Here is a 10,937-nt window from a genome sequence, read left to right on the forward strand (position 1 = left end):
CACTGCACTCCAGCCTGGGCAACAGAGTGAGACTTCGTCTAAAAGAAAAAAAAAAAAAAAAAAACAAAGACAGTGGTTCTGAAAGATTTTGCTCTCAAGACTGCTTTACCCTCAAAGATGTTAAGGAGATCTCACAGGGCTTTCCTTTATGGGTTGATGGCTCTGGATATTATCATATTAGAAACTAGAGCTGAGACATTAAAAATGCTCATGTAGCCTCTGATTCCATTGTACACTAGTTAGATGGTGAGAGTGAAAAACACCAGTAATTCCTCAGTATTATTGTGAAAACAGTTTTGGCCTTCTAAACTAAAAGAAGTTTTTTCCTCTCACTTGTTTTCCAGATGGTCGAATCCTACGACACAAACTTTACAAAGAATATCCAGGTAAAAGAAGAAACTATTCTTTCTTGCAGAGAGCACAGAAAAAAAAAAAAAAAAAAAAAAAAAAGGCCGTGAATGTTTCTTATGTGAAGAAAAAAAATAAAAGCCCAGGGCTGAGATATAGGGAACAAAGTGGGACCTGGGTTTAAAAATTAAAATAGACCTGTGGTCTGATGGTGGGCAGGGAGGTGTGTCTCATAGAGGGACTCGTGGTAAACATGACCTCGTGCTGAAGAGCAGAGCCTGGGACTGCTCATATTTAAGCCTCTGCTACTTTCAGAGAACTGGAAAGCATGGCTGATACCACTCTTCCATTCATCCATCTAATCATCCATCCATCCATCCATCTCTCCATCTATTCTTTCCTCCATCCAGTCATCCCTCCAGCCATCTACCCACCTGTCTACCCACCATCCATCCATCCATCCATCCATCCACTCACTCATCCATTCACATATCCATCTATTCTTTCATCTATCTACCTGCTCTTTCATCCATTCATTCCTCTACAATCTAATAGTGACAAGCCTTCCTGACATCACATGCTGGATGCCATGAGGACACCTTAGACCAGGTTGTGAGGAAAGGCTTCCCAAGGAGGGGACATGAAAGCTCAGCCTAAAGAATAAGAAATAGTGGGTGGCAGAATGGCGTGTGTGAAGCTCTTGAGGTTGGAAGCAATTTGGCCATCCCCAAAGCTGGAGTGTGTGGTGAGCCGTGGAGGTGGTGGGAGGTGAGGCCAGAAACATAGACAGAGCTGGTGACACCAGCTGGGGGGCCTGGGGAGGGAGAGGAGGCACCGCAGGTGGGGACTGAGTGACCTCAGCTGGGGGAGGGAGGAGAGGGCCAGGTCAGCAGGCTTCAGTTGGCAGTCACTGGTGAGCCATGCGGGGCATTAGAGCAGGAATAGATACATCTGCCAACAGAGCTGTGTTCTTTTCACAGAAGGTGACTCAAAGAATGTGGCAGAACCTGGAAGGGGACAACAGAGGTACTTTCAATAAAGCAACGGCAGGCAGGTGAGTGGGAGGAGACCAAGATTGGTGGCCAGGGTCAATGTGGGCAACCAGGTGCCCTGGCAGCTTTCACCACCAGGTTGAGCAGCAGGAGGGTGAGAGTAGTGCTTTCCCTACTGGTACAATTTGAAATTCCCTTCTGCAGTAAGTCCTCACCTAGCATCATCAATAGGTTCCTGGAAACTAACTTTAAAGGCAACGACCTACTATATGCACTGTATGCTGTAGAAGCTTAATTCGTTTGTTTTTTAAGAGATGGGGTCTCACTCTGTCACCCAGGCTGGAGTGCACTGGCACAATCATTGTTCACTGCAGCCTCAGACTCCTGGGCTCAAGCCATCCTCCTGCCTCAGCCTCAGTCCCAGGAGCTGGAACTACAGACATACACCACTGCACCTGGCGAATTTTTTTTTTTTTTTTTTGTAGAGATGAGTTCTCACTATGTTACTCAGGCTGGTCTTGAACTCCTGGCCTGAAGCACTCCTCCCACTTTGGCCTCCCAAGGTGCTGGGATTGCAGGCATGAGTCACCGTGCCTGGCCTTAAGTCTTGTTTATCTCCATTAGCCTATGGTAAAATTGTTTTTGTTAAATGGTAAGTCATTTTGCTTGAAGTTGCAGTTTCCAATAAGCTCTCCATGATGTTGAATGAGGACCTACTGCAATTTCAAGGCAGGAACATAGAAGAACTTTGTGTGTGATCAGAAGCGGGAGCAATTCTGTATCCCTCTGAATCAAAACCCAAGACCAAACTAGGTCGCAACTTTCCTTTCCATTCCTTTGCCTTGATGTCTCCGGGAAGCCTTGTCCATCTCTTCTCACTTCTGTCAAACAATTCTGTTGGGTGCCAACTATCTGATGGTCATGGTTCCAGCCTCTTGGTTGCTCAGCGGTAGTCATGCCAGGGTGGCATGGTGAACAAATCGCACAGAGCCCCTGCTCTCAGGGAGGCCACATCCTGGTAGGGGAAGGCTACACAAGCCAACAGATCAATCAGTAGAAAGGCAGGTGGGTGAGGAAGTGAACAGGCAATGTGGGGCAGAGTCCCTGGGCAGGGGCAGAGCCTGGGGCAGGAGCCACTTCATTTGGGGGCAGGGAAGGCCCTGTGGGGGTTGAAGTCTGAGCCAAGATCCCAGGTGAGAAGGTGCTGCCTGAGGAGGACAGGCGCCCAGGTGGAGGGAGTTGGAAGAGTGAAAGTACCGAGGCAGGAGGGACGCTGGCTTCGGGGAGCCAAAAGAAGGCCCCTGGGGTAGAGACAGGAAGGTGGCAGGGAGGCTGACTCCAGAGGAGGCGCAGGGGAGGCACAGCCTTGCTCTCAGGTGCCCTCAAAGGTGAGGTGCAGGTGCATGCAAAGGGCCTTGGAGTTGCGGCCCTAAACCTGAAAATCCAGCCCCTAAACCCACCCCTGTGAATGCTGGATAGCCACAGAGGGCAAAAAGGAGCCCCTAAAAGCAGGTGACAGCCTCCCAGGACGTCATTGAAAAGCAAATGTCAGATTTCAGATTCCAGAGTCCTCCCGGAAAATCTGGAGCCCGTAGGGACCGATGCCAGCTTGTCTGTTACCTGCTGCTGACGGGAGCCGTCCCTGGAGTAGGTCAGATGCAACTGAGGACTGAGCTTCTAACAGGGAGGGAGGCGGCCAGTGGATGAGGAAGAGACCTTGAGAGGCAGTTTAGGATGGTTTAGAAGTTGAGGCTTTTGGCTGGGCGCAGCTGCTCCTGCCTGTAATCCCAACATTTTGGGAGGCCAAGGTAGGCATATGGTATGATCCCAGGAGTTCAAGCCCAGCCTGGTCTGGCCAACATGGCGAAACCCTATCTCTACAAAAAATACAAAATTACCCAGGCATGGTGGCGCACACCTGTGGTCCCAGCTACTTGGGAGGCTGTGGTGGGAGGATCACCTGAGCCCAGGGAGGTTACGGCTGCAGTGAGCCATGTCTGCACCATTGCACTCCAGCCTGGGTGACAGAGTGAGACTCTGTCTCAAGAAAAAAAAAAAGTACAGCCTTTGGAGCAAGCTAGGTCTGGGTTTCAATTCTTGCTCCACCACTGTGTGACCTTCCATAAATAATTCCAGCTCTCCAAGCCTCCTCATCTACAAAATGGGACTGATGGTAAGGGAGGAGTTAGGAACTAAACAAGATGATGCCGTGAAGATGTCACCGTGAGTTCAGAATTGGGTCTTCTCAGAAAGGGATATCTTCCTGGTGTGTCTGGCGGTGGCGGTGGTGGCAGGGAGATGAAAGGTTTGTGACTCTGTGGTCTGCCCTGCAGCGGTTCACCCTGATCCTTCTTTGCTTCCTTTCCAGCTGGGTTGCAAGAACATTCCTCCACTTTCTGCTAAGCCTTGGAAACCGATGGGAAAAGTAGTTTGACCCTCAAAGTTCACATTCAGCTCAGCAGAGCAAGACTCCAAGATGCTTAGAGATGGGACACCTAGCCGTCAATCCCGGTTTGGCCCAGCCTGGTTGGGCGACTTTGTGGGAGCCACTTAACCGCTCTGGGTCCCTGTTTTACCATCCTGGGAGCAAGGCCCTGCCACTCCACAAGACCTTTACCCCGGGAAGAAGCCGCTGCCCATGCAAACATTTCTGAAGCCCCTTTCTAAGACAAGGCTCAGCATCTTGATATTTTCGACAGATTTCTCCCCAGTCTGGCTCTGGGAGGTATGTACCCATCTCAAATGTTCCCAGAATAAATTCATCCATCAAGAAATGGAAATGAACTTGCCTACTAATGTGTGATTCCTAGTTCTAGCCTCCTGATGTGCTGAGGCCTAAATGTTAGCAGATGGGAGGAGGCCACAGAACAATAAAAACAACCAAATAAGATGCTGAGTCTCTGGTGTTTTGTGATACTTTGTCACTGTTTAATTCAGGGGCGGGAAGCAGCGTGGGTATCGCTGGGATGACATGTCAGCTGGGGTCTGCTCCTGGAACCCTGTGTTAACATAGAGCCCCTGAAGCAGACCCTGGGAGGGGGTTTTGTTGAAAGTGATTCATTAGGGAGGTTCCTGGGAAAAATCGGCACGAGAGTGGGGACGTGGAACAGGAGGAGACAGTCAGACGGGGGGAGGTGACAAGGGCCCATGGAGGGCACCTTTGCTGCAATCCCTGTGCGGGTTGTGGAGGAAGCCTGAGTCCCAGCAGGGCTGTCTCCAGGGCTGTGCAGCCTGTGCTGTCATCCAGAAGGACCCTATGCTTGGTTTAGTGATCTGCTGTCACCATTTAAAAACTCTTAGTCATTGTTGAACAAAGGGCCTGCTTGTTCATTTTGCAAATGATGTCAGTAGCCCTGAGCCACACGGTGGAGTCGGCCCCATTGGGGCTGGGCAGTGAACCCGAGTATGCGTAACGCTTCCAGCACCCATCGGTGAGTGGCGAGGCTCCCCGAAGGGAGGAGGCAGCCCACCTGCTGCCAGGGAGGGAGAGGTACAAAGACCCCCACGGGGACATGGGCAGAGCCCCTGGGGAATCTGTTACACAATCCAGATTCCAATGGTGTCTGCACAGAATGTACACACACACATATACACAGGCTCATGTGAGAAATGATTAAATTCAACCAACAACCCGCTCTGTTCAAAACAGCCCCATGGAAATTGGTACTAATCAATTATTTGACAGGATTCAACCTTTTTCATTCCAAAATGCACTGGTGTGGAGACAACACCCAAGTGTCTGCATTTGAAAAGCCCTGCCCGTGCACCCCCACTCACAGCCCGTGCACCCCCACTCACAGCCCGAGTACCACCACTCACAGCCCGTGTACCCCCACTCACAGCCCGTGCACCCCCACTCACAGCCCGAGCACCCCCACTCACAGCCCGTGCACCCCCACTCACAGCCCGAGCACCCCCACTCACAGCCCGAGCACCCCCACTCACAGCCCGTGCACCCCCACTCACAGCCCGTGCTCCCCCACTCACAGCCCGAGTACCCCCACTCACAGCCCGTGCACCCCCACTCACAGCCCGTGCACCCCCACTCAGCCCGAGTACCCCCACTCACAGCCCGTGCACCCCCACTCACAGCCCGAGCACCCCCACTCACAGCCCGTGCACCCCCACTCACACTCTCTCCCCATTAAATCCACGTTCTCTACGAAACATTCCAAATCCAGTTTCAGGTGGAGATGGGTGACTAATAGCCTTTGTGTCTTTGTCATTTCTGAGCGTCAGGGCATTCACATCATTCAAGAATTATTTTCTTCTTGCTTTTGGTATGTGCGTGTTCAAGTGACTCGTGTACAAGCGTATAAAGGGGGCATTTGTCACTGCCAGGAGAGGTTTTGACTTTTCCTTGGATGGAAAAGCAAGATGACATCCCCCAAGAGGAGCAAGTTCAACAAATACAACACAAGGAGACAAATGCAATCTCTATTTTGGAGGGTGAGGTTTATGTGGATTCCAGGCTTGAGTCCCTTCATGAAATTTTGGCACATGAGCTCTGTGGTTAGGTAAGCCGAGGGTCACAGCCAGGGTCACCCATTAAATCATGGGTGCCCCACCTGTTGTAGATGGCTTGCTCTCACTGGCCTAGAGTTGGCTGAAGTCCCCAGGGCTCACCAGAGCTGAGGACAGAGGCCCTAAGGGACTATCCACCCCCAGCTAGCCACATATGGTGGAAGCGAATAATTACAACCAGCAGAGACTCCAGGGGGCCCGGCAATGTCTGCGCATCTCTCAGATGAGGAAACCGTGGATCTCGGAGATCTGAAAGGACCCACCCAAAGCTGTGAAGTCAGTAAGAGCCAAAGCCAGGATTCCAAGCAGGCAGTCCCACCCTACACTCAGGCTCCAGACACCCTGCTCTTCTGCTAGCCTGGCCTGTCGAAGCTGGCTCCCTTCCGCCACTGAGGTGTAGAAGGTGTAGACAGTGTGCCATCCTGCAGAGGTGTAGAAGGTGTAGACGGTGTTCCATCCTGCAGAGGTGTAGAAGGTGTAGACGGTGTGCCATCCTGCAGAGGTGTAGAAGGTGTAGACGGTGTGCCATCCTGCAGAGGTGTAGAAGGTGTAGACGGTGTGCCATCCTGCAGAGGTGTAGAAGGTGTAGACGGTGTGCCATCCTGCAGAGGTGTAGAAGGTGTAGACGGTGTGCCATCCTGCAGAGGTGTAGAAGGTGTAGACGGTGTGCCATCCTGCAGAGGTGTAGAAGGTGTAGACGGTGTGCCATCCTGCAGAGGTGTAGAAGGTGTAGATGGTGTGCCATCCTGCAGAGGTGTAGAAGGTGTAGACGGTGTGCCATCCTGCACAGGTGTAGAAGGTGTAGACGGTGTGCCATCCTGCAGAGGTGTAGAAGGTGTAGACGGTGTGCCATCCTGCGGAGGACTCTGGATTGAAGGGACAGAGCTGAGCTCATCCCTCCTCCCTGGAGGGCTGCTCACTAGATGGGGTGGAGACACTGGAGCCTGTTCAGCCTGAGTTCCAATCCCGGGCAAGGCACTTGTCCTCTCGGAGCCTCAGTCTCCACTTCTCTGAACGGGGTGTAATAAAAGCAGCTGCCTTTGAGAGTTCCTGTAGCTATTGTGTGAGATGCTATATAGTAAGTATTCAGCACACAGGGGTGGTTATAATTATTATCATTAGCCTGGCACAATACACACTAGTTCTCTTAATACTCACGAAACCTCATGAAGAGTATGAGCATCCGCATTTTCCAGCTGTGGAAATTCAGCCTCAGGAAAGTGAAGCAAGTTGCCTAGAATCAAAAAGAAAGCAAATGACAGAGCTGGACTTTGAGCCCAGAGCTGCTGATGCCCAAGTCTAGACAGGCTGGTCCTACTTTGTGTTGAGTCTCCACCAGCAGCTGGGCGGCCCTCATAGGTTACTGAACATGCCCCAGCCTCAGGCTCCACATTTCTAAAGTGTCAATGAGAACTCCAAACTCATTATAATTATTACTGTGAACTTAATCAAGATCATATGCATGGGACTGAACTGTCAAGATGCAAATACCAAGGCCGGAAGGTGGTTGTATACTGCCATGTGGAGAAAAGTAAGACCTGCTTTCTGCTCTCAAGGAGCCCACAGTCCTTGAGGGAGTCAGAGAAATAAGAGAGTTATGATCCAGGGTGGGGAAGGCACAGATGGGAGCAGGGGCCGGAGGTGCCGAGGGAGCCCAGTGAGGGATGCTAAGCCTAGGCAGGAGGCAGGGAAGGGAGCAATCAGAGAAGACATCCAGGAGGTGGTGATGTGCTAGTTGGTCATAATGTCTGAACACGTCTGGGAACATGTGCATTTCAAGGGGAACTGCTGTCCGTTTGGCTCAAGGCAGAGGTTCTCAACCTTGTCACTATTGGTGTTTTGTGCAGGATCATTCTTTGTGGTGGGGGCTGCCCTGTGCGGTGTAGGATATTGAGCAGCACACCAGCCTCTACCCACTAGATGCCAGAAGCACCCTCCCCCAAGCTGGGACCACCAAAAATGTGATTTTGCCAAAGTCCCCTGGGGTACAGTTACCCGGTGAGAACTTCTGGTTTAAGCCCAAAATAATGAAGCTCGACTGCTTTGTATCGTTTCATCCATCAGCAAGTTCTCCCGGGGCACTTTCCCTTAGGCTCAGGGTAATTAACTTTTCCGCTCACTCATCGCTTGTTTATGCACTGACTCATGCACTCATTCTATCAAGTAATATTCCCAGGCATTAACCACCTTTTCTTTAATCAAATCTGAGGCACCATTTTTTTTTCACCTTTTGACATTCCTGCAGTTAGGGCTTGTCTTATGGCCACTGTCCTCCAGGCCCAGACACAACGGAGGCGTCATTGCCTGTACATATGAATATCAAAACATGTAGGTTGGGTGTCAGCACCCAACTTCCGGAAACAACAGAGGAACCACAAATTCTGCATCACCAATGCTCTCAGAAAGATGTCCTACGAAATACCTTATCTCATTTATTGCACTTATATTTTTTATTTGATGCACACATAAGAATGATGCATGATGAGGCCAGGCACGGTGGCGCACACCTGTAATCTCAGCACTGCGGGAAGCCGGGCGCGATGGTGCACACCTGTATTCCCAGCACTGTGGGAGGCCGAGACAGGCAGATCATTTGAGGCTAGAACATCGAGACCAGCTTGGCCAACATGGCGAAACCTTATCTCTATTAAAAATACAACAGTTAGCCAGCTGTGCTGGTGCACACCTATAATCCCAGCTACTGGGGAGGCTGAGGCACAACCAGGGACACAGAGGTTGCAGTGAGCTGAGATTGTGCCACTGTACCCCATCCTGAAGGACAGAGCAAGACTCTGTTTCCAAAAAAAAAAAAAAAAAAGAATGATGCATGATGAAAACCTATGTCCGTATAAGTCTAAGAGAGGCCTTTAATGACCTTGAAATCAAAAGGGAAAGAGCAAGGTGGCCAAATAAAAGCCCACTCCATTCATCTCCCCTGTAGGAACACCCAACTTTAGCAACTCACTACACACAGAAAGCACCATCACCAGAACAAAAACTCAGGTGAGCAATCACAGTCCCTGGTTTTCACTTCATGTTGCAGAAACAAGCATGGAAGAGGCTAGGAAAGACAGTCGTGAATCGCCAGTGCCACCCCTCCTCTTTCCCTCAGCAGCAGCCACGAGGCAGGGGGAGATCTGTGCACGTGGGAGAGGAGGACCGCAGCGACTAGGAGGCTTCACACTGAACTCAGTGCTGCCCTGTCACAGCAGAGAGCAAAGCCGTGGTGGCTTCAGCCAGTGCCCATGCACAGAGGGAGCATTTGGACCAACCCTAGGCAGAGGGGACTCACCCATCCCAGTGGTCAGAACTTGAGTTTCTCAGCAAGCCCTGCCACCATGGACTGAAGTGCTTTGAGGTACTAGGTAAACTTGAAAAGCTGTCTAGGACACAAGGACTTCATTCCTAGGCAACTCCTAGTACTAGGCTGGGCTTAGAGCCAGAGGACCTGTGGGGCACATGACCTAGGGCGACACCAGGCTTTGAGGCTAAGGGAGTGCTTGAAGCCCCCTCCTCCAACTCCAGGCAGCACAGTTGGCAGCAATGAAAGTGACTCCATCCTCCTGCTCGGAGAGAGGAGAGTTAAAACTAAAGAGGACTTTACATTGCATCTTGGATTCCAGCTCAGCCACCGTTGGAGAGGGCACTGGGCAGAGTCATGAGGCCCCCGTTGCAGGCCCTAGCTCATGAGTGACATTTCTAGGTACACCCTGGGCTAGAAAGGAACCCACTCCCTTGAAGGGAAGGACCTAGTCCCGGCGGGATTCATCACCTGCTCCCTAAAGAGCTCTCAGACCCTGAATAACCAACAGTGATACCCAGGTAATATGCCACAGGCCTTGGGCCCTGAGATGTGCTGGTGTCAGGTGTGACCCAGTACATTCCCAGCTACCGTGGCTACAGGGAGAGGCCCCTTCTGTTTGAGGAAAGTGGAAGGAAAAGTAACGGGGACTTCGTCTTGCGCATTTGGCCACAGTGGGATAGAGCAGCAAGCAGGCCCTTAGGGTCTCTGAGTCCAGGCCTAGGCTCTTAGACAGCATTTCTGGAGCTGCCCTGGGCCAGAAGGGAGCCCAGTGCCCTGAAGGGTGAGTCCCAGGCCTGGCAGCATTCATTACAAGCTGATGGAAGAGCGCTTGGGCTTTAAGTGAACAGCAGCAGTGGCTGGCAGAACCCCTGACCATGGGCCGGTGGTGGTAGTGGCCACAGGGAGAGGCTCCTTTGCCTATGGAAAGGGGAGGAAGGAGCAGGAAGGACATTGTCTTGTGATTTGAGTGTCAGTTTAGCCACAGCAGAATAGATCATCAGGTAGATGTCTAAGACTGTAATTTCTGCTTCCCAGGCAGCATCTCTGGGCCTATCCAGGGCCTGAGGGAACTCATTGCCCTGAAGGGAGAGACACAAACCTTGCTGGCTTCACCACCTGCTGATCATAGAGCCCTAGGGCCTTCAGTGAACATAGGTGGTAGCCAGGTGATGGTTACAGTGGGCCCTGGGCAAGACCCAGTGCTGTACTGGCTTCAGGTCTGAACCAGCGCAGTCCCAGTGGTGGTGGCTGCAGGGAGGCTTATTCCCCCAATCCCAGTTCCAGGTGGCTCAGCACAGACAGAGACTCCATTTGTTGGGGAGAAAGAAAGATAAAAGAATAAGAATTGCTGCCTGGTAATCCAGATAATTCTTCCAGTTCTTATCCAAGACCACCGAGGTGACACTTCCATGAGTCTGCAAGAACCACAGTGTTATTGAGTTTGTGGCCCTAAGTCCCTTCAAATACCTGGAAAGTCTTCCCAAGAAGGACAGGCAGCCCAGGTCCAGTGGCTCACACCTGTAATCCTAACACTTTGGGAGGCCAAGGCAGGCAGATTGCTTGAGCCCAGGAGTTCGAAACCAGCCTTGGCAACGTGGCAAAACCCTGTCTCTACCAAACATACAAAAAGTAGTCGGGCGTGGTGGCATGCACCTGTAGTCCCGGCTACTTGGGAGGCTGAGGTGGGAGGATGGCTTGATCCCCAAGGTCAAGGCTGCACTGAGCTGTGATCACACCACTGTACTCCAGCCTGGAGGACAGAGCTAGAC

The 10,937-nt window shown here is 51.5% G+C and overlaps 1 protein-coding gene across 5 annotated transcripts in view; it reads left to right on the top strand.

Moving 5' to 3' along the window:
- The window catches only part of WFDC1 (WAP four-disulfide core domain 1), a 34,125-nt gene extending 29,900 nt beyond the window's left edge, over positions 1-4,225 (top strand). For all 5 annotated transcript variants that reach the window (XM_015126717.3, XM_077987003.1, XM_077987001.1 and 2 more), the window contains 3 exons: positions 345-386; positions 1,329-1,402; positions 3,709-4,225. In XM_015126717.3, coding sequence (XP_014982203.2) covers positions 345-386; positions 1,329-1,387 — 101 coding nt within the window. In that variant the 3' untranslated portion in view covers positions 1,388-1,402; positions 3,709-4,225. The remainder of the gene's footprint in view (positions 1-344; positions 387-1,328; positions 1,403-3,708) is intronic.
- The last annotated feature ends 6,712 nt before the right edge of the window (positions 4,226-10,937 follow it).

The sequence above is a fragment of the Macaca mulatta genome, chromosome 20 (genome assembly GCF_049350105.2).
Source record: "Macaca mulatta isolate MMU2019108-1 chromosome 20, T2T-MMU8v2.0, whole genome shotgun sequence".
Lineage (NCBI taxonomy): Eukaryota > Metazoa > Chordata > Mammalia > Primates > Cercopithecidae > Macaca > Macaca mulatta.